We start from the raw sequence: 18,780 nt of genomic DNA on the forward strand, positions 1-18,780 counted from the left end.
TACATAACAATATAACATACAGACAGGAGAGTGACCATAAGTTATATAACAATATAACATACAGACAGGAGTGTGACCATAAGTTATATAACAAAATAACATACAGACAGGAGAGTGACCATAATTTATATAACAAAATAACATACAGACAGGAGAGTGACCATAAGTTACATAACAATATAACATACAGACAGGAGAGTGACCATAATGTTATATAACAATATAACATACAGAGAGGAGATTGACCATAAGTTATATAACAAAATAACATACAGACAGGAGAGTGACCATAAGTTATATAACAAAATAACATACAGACAGGAGAGTGACCATAAGTTATATAACAAAATAACATACAGACAGAGAGAGTATAAGTTATATAACAACATAACATACAGACAGGAGAGTGACCATAAGTTATATAACAAAATAACATTAGACCATAATTTATATAACAAAATAAGACAAACACATAGTGACATAAGTTATCTAACAATATAACATACAGACAGGAGAGTGACCATAAGTTATATAACAATATAACATACAGACAGGAGAGTGACCATAAATTATATAACAAAATAACATACAGACAGGAGAGTGAGTTATATAACAATATAACATACAGACAGGAGAGTGACCATAAGTTATATAACAATATAACATACAGACAGGAGAGTGACCATAATTTATATAACAAAATAACATACAGACAGGAGAGTGACCATAAGTTATCTAACAATATAACATACAGACAGGAGAGTGACCATAAGTTATATAACAATATAACATACAGACAGGAGAGTGACCATAAATTATATAACAAAATAACATACAGACAGTGAGAGTGACCATAAGTTATATAACAATATAACATACAGACAGGAGAGTGACCATAAGTTATATAACAATATAACATACAGACAGGAGAGTGACCATAAGTTATATAACAAAATAACATACAGACAGGAGAGTGACCATAAGTTATATAACAAAATAACATACAGACAGGAGAGTGACCATAAGTTATATAACAATATAACATACAGACAGGAGAGTGACCATAAGTTATATAACAATATAACATACAGACAGGAGAGTGACCATAAGTTATATAACAATATAACATACAGACAGGAGAGTGACCATAATTTATATAACAAAATAACATACAGACAGGAGAGTGACCATAAGTTATATAACAATATAACATACAGACAGGAGAGTGACCATAAGTTATATAACAATAACAAAATAACATACAGACAGGAGAGTGACCATAAGTTATATAACAAAATAACATACAGACAGGAGAGTGACCATAAGTTATATAACAAAAGAACATACAGACAGAAGAGTGACCATAAGTTATATAACAAAAGAACATACAGACAGAAGAGTGACCATAAGTTATATAACAAAAGAACATACAGACAGGAGAGTGACCATAAGTTACATAACAAAGTATAGAGAAGTAAGAAAACTTTTCTTATACAAGACTTACCTTGAAGATCGTGTTCTGTGATGTATTCCTCTGATGTTATATTTAGAGAAGTAAGTCACCTTCTTCAGGTCCACAATGTAAGTCCTGAAGATAGGGAATGACTGACATACTTCGAAATTCATCACCACTTACATGATGAGGAATACACACCTCCTGTGTAATCCGAGGGTGTTTCTTTCTCACCCAACTACAAAGATATTAACAAATTTTAAAGAAAAGACTTAACAGTTAGTTATTACTGAACAAATTTGGGTTTAAAGAAGCTATGAACCAGTTATTTATAATTTGTCACTCTCCAAACATTTCAATGTATATTTCTTTTACCCTTGATGATGTACAACGTGGTAACAAAATCAGGTGAAACAAGAAACATAACTCAAAACAATTTATAAAGTAACAAACAGTAAGAGAATCTCTAATGTGCAGTATATTTATATTACAGTATGTTATTTAATTTATTAAAAAATTTTCAGTGCAGTAATGCTATTAGTATAAAAAGGTAGGATTAATTGTCATCAACATCTGACAGCAAAAAACAAAGGACCCAGTAATTACTTTATTTATTGTTTACTCTTTGTTCATTATTATAAAAGAAACTAAAATGTAAAAATAGAAATATTTTTAGGTTAATTCAGAGCAGGTTAGGTAACATTAATAATATAATAAAGATGTTTCATGAGACACACATGCAAGCAGCTTGCAAGTAATGTAATTTAATAGCTTATCTGTTCCTGAGTGACTTATATTGGACCAGATATGGAGTTAAATATGTTTCAAAGGGCAATAAAATTTAATTATTATTAGATGTATCTGTTAGGAACTTAAAGCTACTTAGGTTAAGTTAATCCAGTTTCATGTTACAATTTAAAGTTACTCTAGAAAGAAGAAAAAATGGTAATTTACATTTATTTTGATTGGTTACGAGGTTGGTCAAATTGACTGATCTTGTACACAGATGGGGTACAGAAAATAGCAGATAAAATATAAATTTATATTTAGTAAAAAATGTTAAATGTATTTAGGAAGATTTAGGGTTTACACAAACAAAATCAGATTTTTTCAAATGAGAAAAGGTATTTTAATCTTAAAATGAAAAGTACTTTTCACACAAACTATTCAAAGCAAATGCTCAATATATTCATAGACAAATCTTTTAGTTTTTTTTAAAAAGACTTCAATGAAACAAAAATATGACTTGTGATATTAACTGAAAGACTGCAAAATTTTGTAAAGATATACACACTATATTGAACGTTAGAAGTATTAAATCTATAAAGACTCTAAATGAGTATAAATAGGTCATGTGGGTGGTCAAATTGACCAAGTCCATGTTGAGATAATCATTACCTGAAAATTACTAAAAAGACAAGATTAATACCTAACAGGTTATAAGAAATTTTGATTTAAATTAAAGTTCGTGTCACGTATGAAAAATTCTACAGCAAATTTCAAGTAAACCACACGTTTTACACTATGGAAATGTTTCAACGTTATCCTTCTCAGAAAAGAAATTATTTTCAATGTTTACTTCAAAAGAAAAATTAATGATAAAATTACCATGTCACATCACGTATGTGAAACAATGCAATTGTTATTGTCATTTGTGCCAGGTACTAAATACATATAGGTAGTTATCATTTATTGCCAGACACTAAATACATATCGGTAGTTATAATAACTAACAATTAAAGGTCAGTATTCTTGGATACAAAAGTTGACACAAATAATGGTTTAAACACAAAACGTTTTTACCAATTTTCCAGATTTTTCATACTATTTCTTTTTTTTAAAGAATTTTTTTTTTGAAATTATGAACTGAAACTATTAATTTATTTTCTACAAAATATTTTAATCACATTTCTGTGATAAAGTTTTTAGCTAAATAAATTATTTTTGTTCAACATTCAAAATCAGAACTAGTACTAATATAACACTGTTCCCGTTTCAGCAATATAAAGAATCCAATGTCTTATAAAAAATCTTTTCTTTTACTCACTCATGTTGTCTTATCTGTTTAATAGCCAGCCTATGTTGAGGATCTTTCTGTAGCATACCTGCAAATATTCAATTAATTACTAAAAAATATACCTTCAAAACACTTATAAAACACTGCAAAAGAAACAAAAGCAACATCTTGTTCATCATACAAGAAAAAAATACTGTCATTACCAATCAACTGTACTAATCTCGTAGGTACAGGTGAAAACAGTCCTTAAAGTACAGCTGGTATATCATTTTGTTGTTACCAATCAACTGTACTAATAGAGTAGGTACAGGTGAAAACAGTCCTTAAAGTACAGCTAGTATATCATTTTGTTGTTACCAATCAACTGTACTAATCTAGTAGGTACAGGTGAAAACAGTCCTTAAAGTACAGCTGGTATATCATTTTGTTGTTACCAATCAACTGTACTAATCTAGTAGGTACAGGTGAAAACAGTCCTTAAAGTACAGCTGGTGTATTATTTTGTTGTTACCAATCAACTGTACTAATCTAGTAGGTACAGGTGAAAACAGTCCTTAAAGTACAGCTGGTGTATCATTTTGTTGTTACCAATCAACTGTACTAATCTAGTAGGTACAGGTGAAAACAGTCCTTAAAGTACAGCTGGTATATCATTTTGTTGTTACCAATCAACTGTACTAATCTTGTAGGTACAGGTAAAACAGTCCTTAAAGTACAGCTGGTGTATCATTTTGTTGTTACCAATCAACTGTACTAATAGAGTAGGTACAGGTGAAAACAGTCCTTAAAGTACAGCTAGTGTATTATTTTGTTGTTACCAATCAACTGTACTAATAGAGTAGGTACAGGTGAAAACAGTCCTTAAAGTACAGCTGGTATATCATTTTGTTGTTATCAATCAACTGTACTAATCTAGTAGGTACAGGTGAAAACAGTCCTTAAAGTACAGCTGGTGTATCATTTTGTTGTTACCAATCAACTGTACTAATCTAGTAGGTACAGGTGAAAACAGTCCTTAAAGTACAGCTGGTGTATCATTTTGTTGTTACCAATCAACTGTACTAATCTAGTAGGTACAGGTGAAAACAGTCCTTAAAGTACAGCTAGTGTATCATTTGTTGTTACCAATCAACTGTACTAATCTAGTAGGTACAGGTGAAAACAGTCCTTAAAGTACAGCTGGTATATCATTTTGTTGTTACCAATCAACTGTACTAATCTAGTAGGTACAGGTGAAAACAGTCCTTAAAGTACAGCTGGTATATCATTTTGTTGTTACCAATCAACTGTACTAATCTAGTAGGTACAGGTGAAAACAGTCCTTAAAGTACAGCTGGTATATCATTTTGTTGTTACCAATCAACTGTACTAATAGAGTAGGTACAGGTGAAAACAGTCCTTAAAGTACAGCTAGTATATCATTTTGTTGTTATCAATCAACTGTACTAATCTAGTAGGTACAGGTGAAAACAGTCCTTAAAGTACAGCTGGTGTATCATTTTGTTGTTACCAATCAACTGTACTAATCTAGTAGGTACAGGTGAAAACAGTCCTTAAAGTACAGCTGGTATATCATTTTGTTGTTACCAATCAACTGTACTAATCTAGTAGGTACAGGTAAAAACAGTCCTTAAAGTACAGCTGGTATATAATATTGTTGTTACCAATCAACTGTACTAATCTAGTAGGTACAGGTGAAAACAGTCCTTAAAGTACAGCTGGTATATCATTTGCCATTATTTTACAGACTGGCAAAACTTACAATATGCATGTACTCTACGAAAAAGGTAGAAATTAAAAATATGTAATTTGTTTGAATAAATTCATGGACTCAGAAAACGAACATTACAAGTTAATCAGACAAGATGTATAACGTACAAAGATATACAACCAGAGAAAAAACTAAACACTCAGCTCATGGAATGTCTCAAATTGATGGAATTTTTTAAATTTGACAGTGACAACACTGCACACAAGTGACATCAATATTGTAGACACTTGACAGTGACATCACTATGGTACACACATTTCTTGTGTTAGTAAAACATCTATCAACATGTTTCTAAATTACCAGGTTAACTTATTTAAAAAAAGCACCATACTTGGCACCACTGAAGTGTAAATTACCTTCTTCAACAACTAATGTAAAGATAAAGCTAATTCTTAGTATAATATTATGTAATCAAATGTAGTTTTTTAAATGCAAGCCAAAAACAGAGGTTGAGAGTTAAAACAGATTAATTTATAATCACACTATTCAAACTCAACTTTGAAAAACAATACTTTAGCATTGTTTCATAACTAAATGCAAAGATATGACTATTATTGTTTGGTTTAATAACTCCACTGGATCTATCACTTTGAAATAATGAAGACAGAATGTATGTTTAGAGAATGACATACTTATCAGACACTGAAAATTTTGTTCATATATAAAACCTTATCAGAAACAGAATGTACATTATTTCAGACATCCTTTATTAACATTCAACTTTATATGAAACATAAAATACTTACAGCATATTTAGTACAATCTCACCTTGTAATAATCCCTGTAATAATTGATCTATTTCATCTGGTATTGTAAATTCTCCTTTACCTATATTTTCAAATAACTTGTATATGTTATCTCCTTCAAATGGATACTTTCCTGTTGTGATATTAAATCTGAAAAGATAAAATGTAAGTAAACAAACATATATGACTAACATGTTTACCTTAACTTTCACATTACGTTCAGTACTTTGGAGTAGCAATGCACAAAGGTTTACATAATTCTTATGTCCTCTCACTGTTTAGCTTTATCCTTTTTTTACCAGTCTAATCATTGGTAAGATCTTTATCTTTTTTACCAGTCTAATCATTGGTAAGAACTCTACTTTACTTGCACTAGTCTTTATATCTTTTTTACCAGTCTAATCATTGGTATGAATTCTACTTTACTTACACTAGTCTTTATATCTTTTTTACCAGTCTAATCATTGGTATGAAACTTTCTAGTCTTTATATCTTTTTTTACCAGTCTAATCATTGGTATGAATTCTACTTTACTTACACTAGTCTTTATATCTTTTTTTACCAGTCTAATCATTGGTAAGAACTCTACTTTACTTACACTAGTCTTTATATCTTTTTTACCAGTCTAATCATTGGTAAGAATTCTACTTTACTTACACTAGTCTTTATATCTTTTTTTTTACCAGTCTAATCATTGGTATGAATTCTACTTTACTTACACTAGTCTTTATATCTTTTTTTACCAGTCTAATCATTGGTATGAACTCTACTTTACTTACACTAGTCTTTATATCTTTTTTTACCAGTCTAATCATTGGTAAGAACTCTACTTTATTTACACTAGTCTTTATATCTTTTTTTACCAGTCTAATCATTGGTAAGAATTCTACTTTACTTACACTAGTCTTTATATCTTTTTTTACCAGTCTAATCATTGGTATGAATTCTACTTTACTTACACTAGTCTTTATATCTTTTTTTACCAGTCTAATCATTGGTATGAACTTCTACTTTACTTACACTAGTCTTTATATCTTTATATTTTTACCAGTCTAATCATTGGTATGAATTCTACTTTACTTACACTAGTCTTTATATCTTTTTTTACCAGTCTAATCATTGGTATGAATTCTACTTTACTTGCACTTAGTCTTTATATCTTTTTTTACCAGTCTAATCATTGGTATGAATTCTACTTTACTTACACTAGTCTTTATATCTTACACTTCTTTATATCCAGTACCAGTAATCATTGGTATGAATTCTACTTTACTTACACTAGTCTTTATATCTTTTTTTTACCAGTCTAATCATTGGTATGAATTCTACTTTACTTACACTAGTCTTTATATCTTTTTTTTTTTTTTACCAGTCTAATCATTGGTAAGAACTCTACTTTATTTACACTAGTCTTTATATCTTTTTTTACCAGTCTAATCATCGGTATGAACTCTACTTTACTTACACTAGTCTTTATATCTTTTTTTACCAGTCTAATCATTGGTATGAATTCTACTTTACTTACACCAGTCTTTATATCTTTTTTACCAGTCTAATCATTGGTATGAATTCTACTTTACTTACACTAGTCTTTATATCTTTTTTTACCAGTCTAATCATTGGTATGAATTCTACTTTACTTACACCAGTCTTTATATCTTTTTTTACAAGTCTAATCATTGGTATGAATTCTACTTTACTTACACCAGTCTTTATATCTTTTTTTACCAGTCTAATCATTGGTATGAATTCTACTTTACTTACACTAGTCTTTATACCCTCACAATATTACTCATAACAAGTTTAGTTTTTGGACTCTCTCTACCTACATCACCATGTCCAAAATGGACATAAACCCTCGTTAAACTCAAACACAGGGAGAAGTAGTGACAGAAGAGGTACATTTTTTATAAGAAACTGTACACATCAAAACACTTTAGCTAACACACTACATGGGCAAGGATCTATATAGAAAAACACAGGTGTGCAAAACTGAGATATAACAAAGCACATTAGTGAGAGTGTGTGCTTTTGGAACAGGTACATTTTTTTACCAGAGTAAAAGCCAACTGACTACAGTCAATATTGTTCATTATTACAGGATTTGTCCAGGTGATGTTCCACATCTCATCATTAGAAAGAGAAGGCTATGGAGACAAAGAACCAAATCCATGATGTAGTAGCCAAAGCATGTGGTTCACAGTATGATATACTTTTATAACAGAAATATGACATTAAGGGAAGTCAAACTGAACGTTACAGAAAGTTGCATGACACACCATCAAAATTATGGAGAGAAGGCAAGCAACACCAAAGCCAACAAAACCCACACTCCAACCTGAAGGAGCACAAAATGTAAGAAACCACACTCTGAATTACGTGCCCAGGTAACCAACCTGAGAGTTAAAGAATGTTACATGCAAGCCACCAAACTAACAAACCAAACTAGAAATTACAAGGTCAATTCAAAACTCACTCAACCTGAAGAAACACAGATCCTCCAGTCTGGAATTACAAACCAAAATCCTAACTTTATTATCCTTAAAAACAGGTGCAGCACCTCCTGCCCCTGGGATAATGAGGAGAATGTGGAACAATCGAAGTCGAGGATCCTCAACTCTTGGAGGTGACACCTGCATACAAAATTAGAAGAAGTCAAGGACCCTCGATTCTTTGAGGTGACACCCTACATACAAAATTAGAAGAAGTCAAGGACCCTCACTCTTGGAGGTGACACCCTGCATACAAAATTAGAAGAAGTCAAGGACCCTCAATTCTTTGAGGTGACACCCTACATACAAAATTAAAAGTCAAGGACCCTCGACTCTTGGAGGTGACACCCTGCATACAAAATTAGAAGAAGTCAAGGACCCTCGACTCTTGGAGGTGACACCCTGCATACAAAATTAGAAGAAGTCAAGGACCCTCGACTCTTGGAGGTGACACCCTGCATACAAAATTAGAAGAAGTCAAGGACCCTCGACTCTTGGAGGTGACACCCTGCATACAAAATTAGAAGAAGTCAAGGACCCTCGACTCTTGGAGGTGACACCCTGCATACAAAATTAGAAGAAGTCAAGGACCCTCGACTCTTGGAGGTGACACCCTGCATACAAAATTAGAAAGAAGTCAAGGACCCTCGACTCTTGGAGGTGACACCCTGCATACAAAATTAAAAGAAGTCAAGGACCCTCGACTTTTGGAGGTGACACCCTGCATACAAAATTAAAAGAAGTCAAGGACCCTCGACTTTTGGAGGTGACACCCTGCATACATAATTAAAAGAAGTCAAGGACCCTCGACTCTTGGAGGTGACACCTGCATACAAAATTAAAAGAAGTCAAGGACCCCGACTCTTGGAGGTGACACCCTGCATACAAAATTAAAAGAAGTCAAGGACCCTCGACTCTTGGAGGTGACACCCTGCATACAAAATTAAAAGAAGTCAAGGACCCTCGACTCTTGGAGGTGACACCCTGCATACAAAATTAAAAGAAGTCAAGGACCCTCGACTCTTGGAGGTGACACCCTGCATACATAATTAAAAGAAGTCAAGGACCCTCGACTCTTGGAGGTGACACCCTGCATACAAAATTAAAAGTGAAGGACCCTCGACTCTTGGAGGTGACACCCTGCATACATAATTAAAAGAAGTCAAGGACCCTCGACTCTTGGAGGTGACACCCTGCATACAAAATTAAAAGTGAAGGACCCTCGACTCTTGGAGGTGACACCCTGCATACAAAATTAAAAGAAGTCAAGGACCCTCGACTCTTGGAGGTGACACCCTGCATACAAAATTAAAAGAAGTCAAGGACCCTCGACTTTTGGAGGTGACATCCTGCATACAAAATTAAAGTCAAGGACCCTCAACTCTTGGAGGTGTCATCTTCCATACAAAATTAGAAGTAGTCAAGGACCCTCAACTCTTTAGAGGTGACATCCTGCATACAAAATTAGAAGTCAAGGACCCTTGCCATGATCATGAAAAGTAAAAGAATGACCAAAAAAAGAAGGGCCACTTTCACACAAATAAACAACAAAGTATCATCTCTAAACTGGAATTAAAAGGAGGCTCTCACATAGGCTGGTCCAGCTCCTTACCAGATATCTGGAAAACCATCTGGGGTTAAGAATGGAGGGTAATCAGCTTTACCCACTTTTCTCAAGTATAATAGAGTACAAGCATCACTCAAGAGGAGTATACCTCTGTCTGCCACTTCAGCAACTAGTAAAGACTCCCTAGTTTCACTAGAAGAGAGGAGGGAACTAACAATGGGAAGACCTGTAGAACATTACTTCAGAGACAGTGCAATAAGTGAACCATGTTCCCTGCTTATAGTAGTAAATCAACTCCAATTTCTTTAATATAAGAGTTAGCAGTGATGAAAAAAGGCCCTATATATTTTACTGATAATAGTCCATCAGTGGCAATCCAGTATAGTATATATCTGACACAGAAATGTTCCCCACCCAGAAAGTGCCAAGGTGGGTCATTTGGAACACCAATCTCATCAAAAGTGCAGATTTATAGAAAATACCTGACCAGGAATCTCCCATCACTGAGTTGGATCCAAATAAGGAGGTCCCTGAGAAGCACAAAACAAATAAAATACTCATCTCTGTCCAAATTAAACTGGACTTAGTAAAGAGTCAAGGAGGATGAGAAATTCATCCAAGCAGGAGAGTGATAAATCATGTAAATAGTTCCATAAAGGTGTGGTCCAAGTACAAGCCTGTACAATGTCCTCCAGTGGACCAGAAAAACTGAGTTGCCAAGGACATTGATATATGTCAAACTTCAGTAGATGAAACTTGAAGAAGTATACACTCCTTCAGTGATGGACCAAAGATATCAGAACCAACATGTCATAATGACAGGGAATAAGTCATGTGATACACAAGAATCCCAACAGGAAAAACTGGTGATGAGAGACCCAAAATGCTTCAGTATGCCTGTGTAACCTGTGAGAACTGAAACAAGACATAAGATGATCTGGATCCAACTATTGTATAAATGGAAAATGGAGCGACAATAAATAAAAGTGAATGCCTTATCTCTTTCCTAGCTACTACATTTTTAGGTAGAAAAAGCTTGTCTGGATACAAAAAACCTTGTTCAAATGGTGCAGTGTTCTGTGTACATGACCCCAAAGGTGTACATGACAATGCATGAAGAACCACTATTAAGAACTTGGAAAAGGTAACATGAGCAGATAACCCAGAATTATTTCAGTAGTAATGAGAAAACTGGGGACTCAAAACGCATTTTCTTCTCTAAACTAAAAGCAGCTGACAACACAATTACATATAAGGCAACAGACAACAGAGTGAAACAATCATGCCAAAAATTTCCGTGTGGCACAGTGGGATGTATAGAATCAAACCCACATGTGAAAGACCACTGACAAAAAATAAATCACAGGGTAACCACTCAAGATGTCAATTCCAATGATTTGGATTGGACTGCATAAACAACAGGTGTGAAGTTGAAGAATATTGACCAACAGAGGACAAATGTATCATGTCAACATCAGTCAGAGTTTTGGTCAGGGAAGAGATTGACTATCCTAAAGAAAACAGAGAAGAGGAAACAAGGGCTCACACAGCAAATATGGTACCACTAGAAGAACTTGATAGGACTGAGTGAATTGGGGCCAAAACCTTGAGAGCAGATGAACTGAGAGAAATGTATACAGATGAACACCAGTCCAATCTTGGCTAACAGCATCTTCTTGCACTGCCAAAGGGGGAGGTACTGGTGGCTGGGCAGATGGAAGCCAAGCATTCCAGTATATGATAAAAGCATCAATCTGTGATGTCCTTAGGTAGATTCAATGAAAAACTTGAATATGGTGCATCCATTCCATAGGAAGAGCTCTGCAGAGGAGAGAATTGGTTAGCCACTAGAGTAATTATCTCTGGAACATGACAAGCAAGGAGAACAATCTAATGGTTGTGTACTTAAGAAAGAAAATCTACTGGTCAAAAATAAAGAGACCTGGAGTGCCACCTTGCTTTGAAATGTATAAGACTACTGTGAAATTGTCCAAATGGAACAATACCACCTACCCTCTCAACAATGAAACCCTATTGAACTGTTTAAAAGTTGTAAGAAATTGATGAGAGAAGCTTCATCTACTATCAAAGGTTCCTTTAATACCATATTTTCAAATCAAGCACCCCACCCCATAACAAGAAGCATCTGTGAATAGATGTAACCCCAACCATGAAAGCAGTAGAAGTATACCTACTATTATGTTATTTCTGTCCAATCACCAGCCAAGAATGAGGAAACTGAAATCTGACAATGTAGCACATCTGTTTGAAAGTTCCACTGGTCCTGAAATGACCAGTGAATGCCCCCCCCCCCATGTGACCCTGTATGTGAAGAACAACCTTCCAGCTCATATTAAAAGTGTGGAAGTATGAATAAACTTCTCCTTTGCTTTCATAAGAAACCCGGCCATCACAGCTTCTGCTACCACAGGTTGAAAGCACAGTTCTGCCAAATGGTAAGAGAAGAAGCCAGATGTAATTACCAGTGTGAATGCTAAGTGAAAATGGCATGCTAAAGATTCTGGCAAAACAACAAAACACATGGCCAAATGTTAAAACATAAAACTGTAAAACCTGGTTGTAGTGCACAAGACTGAGATAAAACTTTGAAGACATTGGCTGGGATATGAATGTACACCTCTGTGACAAAAACCACCATAGGAAAAGAATAACTCCACTGCAAACTGAGGAAGCTGGAGGAAGCAAACGGGACAAGCAAAATTAATGGCTGGCTGCCAATCACCTTTTTCATTTTAGTACTACAAACAGCCAGGAATAAACAATGCTAAGATAGGAGGTAACTCACTCTATGGTCTCCTGGTGCAGAAGATTGTAGATGGCTTGTGTTCAATGGTTGGATGTAATATGGTCCATGGAGAGTAGCGAGCCAATCAGCATCAAAGGCAATGGAGAAGGAGACATGAAATGAATGACCAATCCACCCAAAAGAATTTGAATGATAAAACAATTTGTGATGAATGTCTCCTATACTGACACAAATCCTCTGTGATAAGACCCCACAGGACCTGCCTCCATAAGGTAGGAACCAATGCAAAATCTGACTCCATCATGCAGGATGATCCTCACTAATAAGGTCAGAATCACTTGAGTTCCAATGGATCATGTCACCAAAGCAGGATGCCTGGAAATGCATATAGGAGATGCTGTAAACCAGTAATAAACAACCCTAAGATTGGAGGTAACTCACTCTATGGTCTTCCAAAACAGGAAGGAAAACTCTCTCCAAAAGATCCCATCAACAAAACAACCAGGACATGAAGGAGAGAAACAAATAACCAAACTAAAATGAAAACCAGTAAGTGACTAAGATTCGCTGAAGTTTGAACAAGAGAATTAATATAGGCCTCAAACACAGATGTAAAACTGTCGTAAGTGACAGACAAATATAAGGATGCTAAAGCAGTGGAAAGCCAAAGCATGCTAATCCAAGGAATAGAAAGCACGGCAACATCCTCTTTAACTGATGTGAAAACCCTCTAGCATGCACAGCAATGTTTGCCAAAAATAGAAGGACCAGGTAATCAGATGAACTAGTTTCTTCGTATGAGGAAAATGACGAGTCATCATCCACAGAAACACTCAAAACATGAAAATGTGCATACAAATTGTCCAGTACAAGAAGGTTCTGGAAAAATATCCTAAGTTCTCACCAGTCTGCCTTTGACCTCCTACAAGTCAACTACAGGAGAACAAACATCAGAAATCATGCAAGACTGTATCTCTACATACAAGAAACTGTTTGCCCTCCACATAAGAAAGTAAAACTAAATTCAACTGAAACATTGATACTCAAATGGAGTAGAAGTTGTGGAATGTTATACAAACAGCTCTTCACACATTCAAAAAATATTAATTAATGTGCTTTTAGGAGTTACAGAAGTGGTACTGTAGCTTGATAAGAAATAACACCATCACACAGATGTCAAACCACTTGCACATAAACACACTTCCCACAATAGTGTATGAAGACTTCTATGCAAGGAATTAGTCCAGGATAACTGCACATCCAAATATATAAAAGAAAAATATCTTGCTTTCTGCATTTTATTTCCTGTTAAGGTAAACAATATAATCAAAGTGTAAATAACATTAGAAATAACAAACATTTGTCAAGTCTACCAAAATACTAAATACTATATTAAATATTAAATACTAAAAAACAAATAACCCAATCAGTTTGTCACCATCAGTAAACAACCAAAAAAATTGTTTTTATTTTGTTCTTAATCACATTTAAATACATCATTCCTCTACGGTTGCTCATAGATTTTTAAATATTTGGGTTTTGTATTACATACATGTTACAAGTGATGTAATTTAGCATCTACAAAACATGTAGTTCATAATTACTTACAGAGTTACACCTGAGGACCAAACATCCACTTTAAATCCTGAGAAACACTCCAGACCATTGGCTATTTCTGGAGGTTGAAATGCTGGTGAACCTTGGCTAGTATGGCATATCATCTTTGGCAAACCTATCTAAAGCCTAAGATAATAAAAGATCAGAGTACTTAAAAATCGAATCATATGACAAAGAAAAACATCTTAAAACAAATTCCAAAAATTACGCACCATAGATTAGCTTTTACACTTTCAAACCCTGACATCTTGAACACTTACTTGTGTTATACCTCTCATACAATGTAGCCTTGCCTACTTTTCTCTTCCAAAGTCAAACACCAACGATCCTTTTACATCTCGTTATCTGTTACATGGTAAAACAAAACACTGACACCTCATCCTTTTACATCTCGTTATCTGTTACATGGTAAAACAAACGCTGACACCTCGTCCTTTTACATCTCGTTATCTGTTACATGGTAAAACAAAACGCTGACACCTCGATCCTTTTACATCTCGTTATCTGTTACATTGGTAAAACAAAGCGCTGACACCTCCTTTTACATCTTGTTATCTGTCACGTGGTAAAACAAAATGCTGACACCTCGTCCTTTTACATCTTGTTATCTGTCACGTGGTAAAACAAAATGCTGACACCTCGTCCTTTTACATCTCATTATCTGTCACGTGGTAAAACAAAGCGCTGACACCTCGTCCTTTACATCTCGTTATCTGTCCATTGGTAAAACAAAACGCTGACACCTCGATCCTTTTACATCTCGTTATCTGTCACGTGGTAAAACAAAGCGCTGACACCTGGATCTTTTACATCTCGTTATCTGTCTCGTGGTAAAACAAAGCGCTGACACCTCGATCCTTTTACATCTCGTTATCTGTTGCGTTGGTAAAACAAAACGCCTCATCCTTTTACATCTCGTTATCTGTTACGGTGGTAAAACACCGACACCTTGTCCTTTTACATCTCGTTATCTGTTACGTGGTAAAACCCGACACCTTGTCCTTTTACATCTCGTTATCTGTTGCATGGTAAAACACTGATGCCTCGTCCTTTTACATCTCGTTATCTGTTACATGGTAAAACACTGATGCCTCGTCCTTTTACATCTCGTTATCTGTTACATGGTAAAACACTGATGCCTCGATCCTTTTTACATCTCGTTATCTGTTACATGGTAAAACACTGATGCCTCGTCCTTTTACATCTGGTTATCTGTTACATGGTAAAACACTGATGCCTCGATCCTTTTACATCTCGTTATCTGTTACATGGTAAAACACTGATGCCTCGATCCTTTTACATCTCGTTATCTGTTACATGGTAAAACACTGATGCCTCGATCCTTTTTACATCTCGTTATCTGTTACATGGTAAAACACCGACACCTTGTCCTTTTACATCTCGTTATCTGTTACATGGTAAAACACTGATGCCTCGTCCTTTTACATCTCGTTATCTGTTACATGGTAAAACACTGATGCCTCGTCCTTTTACATCTCGTTATCTGTTACATGGTAAAACACCGGTACCTCGTCCTTTTACATCTGTTATCTGTTACATGGTAAAACACCGACACCTTGTCCTTTTACATCTCGTTATCTGTTACATGGTAAAACACCGACACCTCGTCCTTTTACATCTCATGCTTATCTGTTACATGGTACAAACACTGATGCCTCGTCCTTTTACCTCTTGTTATCTGTTACATGGTGAAACACTGACGCCTCGTCCTTTTATATCTTATGCTGTATAATACACAGTAAAACACTGATGTCTTATCCTTTTATATCTCATGCTGTATAATACACAGTAAAACACTGATGTCTTATCCTTTTACATCTCATGCTGTATAATACACAGTAAAACACTGATGTCTTATCCTTTTACATCTCATGCTGTATAATACACAGTAAAACACTGATGTCTTATCCTTTTACATCTCATGCTGTATAATACACAGTAAAACACTGATGTCTTATCCTTTTATATCTCATGCTGTATAATACACAGTAAAACACTGATGTCTTATCCTTTTATATCTTGTTATATATATTACACAGTAAAACACTGATGTCTTATCCTTTTATATCTATGTTATATATATTATAGTTTTTATGTTTGTGTGTTTTCTTTTAGCAAAGCCACATCGAGCTATCTGCTGAGCCCACCGAGGGGAATCAAACCCCTGATTTTAGCATTGTAAATCCATAGACATACCACTGTTCTAGCAGGGGGCATATTAAGTAGTAAAACACTGATATATCTTGTCCTTTTATATCTTGTTATATATATTGCATAGTAAAACACTGATGTCATATCCTTTTACATCTTATATATATATATTACATAGTAAAACACTGACATCTTGGTGGTTTTATACCTTGTTGTAGATACATACTTCATGTAAATTAGTGATGTCTAGCCCTCTTCATGTTTTCTTGCATGTATTACATTTATTAACATTTTCCCAAAATATTACAGAAATGTATATTACATAGTTGCTCTATTAACAAAATCACTAAAACTTAAGCACTTAAAAACTTTAAAGTAAAAATACAAGTTTTATTGCTGTATCCTATAACCAAGTATGATCTCATGTCTCTACATTAAAATCCAACAAACCTCGGCAACTCCAAGATCAGATATTTTTAAAGTTCCACAAGTTGTCAACAGCAGATTTCCTGGTTTAATGTCTTTGTGAATTATTCCTTGACTGTGTAAGTACTCCAAACCATCTAACAACTGACAGAAATACCTATAACAGATATCAACCATATAATATCTGGTACAGTATGCTGCCTCAGCCACAATTTGATATAGAATTATTCTAAAAATTTTTATCAACAATACATAATATAGAAATTCACTTTACAGCACGTATTTTATCATCAGTATGCATTCTATCATAAACTTATAGTCTTAGCAGCTGCTAAAGTTGTATTCACTGTAACCAACTTAAGCCACTTGTCTTAGTGGCTGCAAAGTAAAATCACTGTCACAGACTCAAAACATTTGTTACATGAAGCACCTGGAAAGGAAAGCATCCCCATTCTTACTGATTGAAATCCTCCATTGTATCAGCACAGGCAAGAGAAATCCCCAACTGCTATGGATTCAAATCTTCTACTGTGTCAGTATTTGCAAGGTGAAAAGTTCCACATCAACTGATTCAACTCTAATTTCACTCAGTTAAACCTTCTTTTAAGTAAAATTATCTGCATTGCTATGAATATAAAACTTTTGTTATTTCACCAGTAGCAAGAGGAAACTAAGTATTGCATATAGTTCCATAGCTTGATGATAAAGACAATCAAATGTTTGTTCAATTGTGTTAAAGTACAAAAGAGAAGCTAAGAAAATACAAACATTCTGAAGAAAGAAAAACTATCCTAATGAAATAAAGATAACATGAACCTAAGCAGACAATGAGTACTTATGATTTAAAACTGTAGTATATCCATATCATAATCTCTTAGTAGCAAGATAAACCTGTTTCACACAATCAACAAGACACCTATAGACTGGTAAACCTGTTTTGCACAATCAACATGACACCTACAGACTGGTAAACCTGTTTCACTCAATCCACAAGACATCTATAGACTGGTAACCAGTTTCAAATAATCAACTCCAGCCAGATACAATAAAAATGATCAAAACTTCACACCCACATAAACCAAACGCTGAAATTTTAAAAACAAAACTTTGACATAAAATGGATAATATAATCTGATTATGACTGATACTTGATAACAGTCACTGTAGCCTTGCAGTGAAACAAAAATATACGAAATGAATAAACAGGACAGTGGCAACTACTACTCTTTATTTAAAAAGGCTATTTTTTTAGCTGAAGTTAAATATAAACAAACATTAGGAAAAGTTCATAAACAAAAGAAAACATTCTACAGAAAGAAAAAAACAATAAAATCACAAGGAGGCATTTAGCAGCATAATATTGTATATTAACTAAGACTAGTTACAGACATCTTGACTACTGGTGAATGAGTGTGGTAATAAACCCATGCTATTGATGTCAATGAAAATCAATGATTATTTATGAACAATCTAGAATTCAAGAAAATTCACTACTACACTCGTGTCAGATTAGTACAAGACTTCACCAACAGCGATCCTTAAATGGTATTATTTCATTACCTCAAATATTTGATAGCTGAAGACAATACTACAATTACTTTTATGTCCATATGTACATATAGGCATCTCAAATACTTTTATCTGGTTATGAAATATTACTAAACTTCATGTAAAGTTGGATGAAGTCATGGAACAATGTAAATGAACTGATGGGAACTCAAACAGCATTTCAATCAATTTCTTTCAGATAAG

General features: G+C 34.3%; 1 protein-coding gene across 1 annotated transcript; it reads right to left on the reverse strand.

Annotated features, from left to right (window-relative positions):
- Nucleotides 1-1,546: 1,546 nt before the first annotated feature.
- On the reverse strand, nt 1,547-17,503 carry LOC143237019 (serine/threonine-protein kinase stk11-like). The gene is given in 7 exon segments (XM_076475817.1): nt 1,547-1,691; nt 3,501-3,558; nt 6,010-6,137; nt 14,422-14,529; nt 14,531-14,556; nt 17,053-17,185; nt 17,487-17,503. Coding segments are annotated over 7 exon segments (615 nt in total).
- Between the last annotated feature and the right edge of the window lie 1,277 nt (nt 17,504-18,780).

This window comes from Tachypleus tridentatus, chromosome 2 (assembly GCF_004210375.1).
Source record: "Tachypleus tridentatus isolate NWPU-2018 chromosome 2, ASM421037v1, whole genome shotgun sequence".
Classification (NCBI taxonomy): Eukaryota; Metazoa; Arthropoda; class Merostomata; order Xiphosura; family Limulidae; genus Tachypleus; species Tachypleus tridentatus.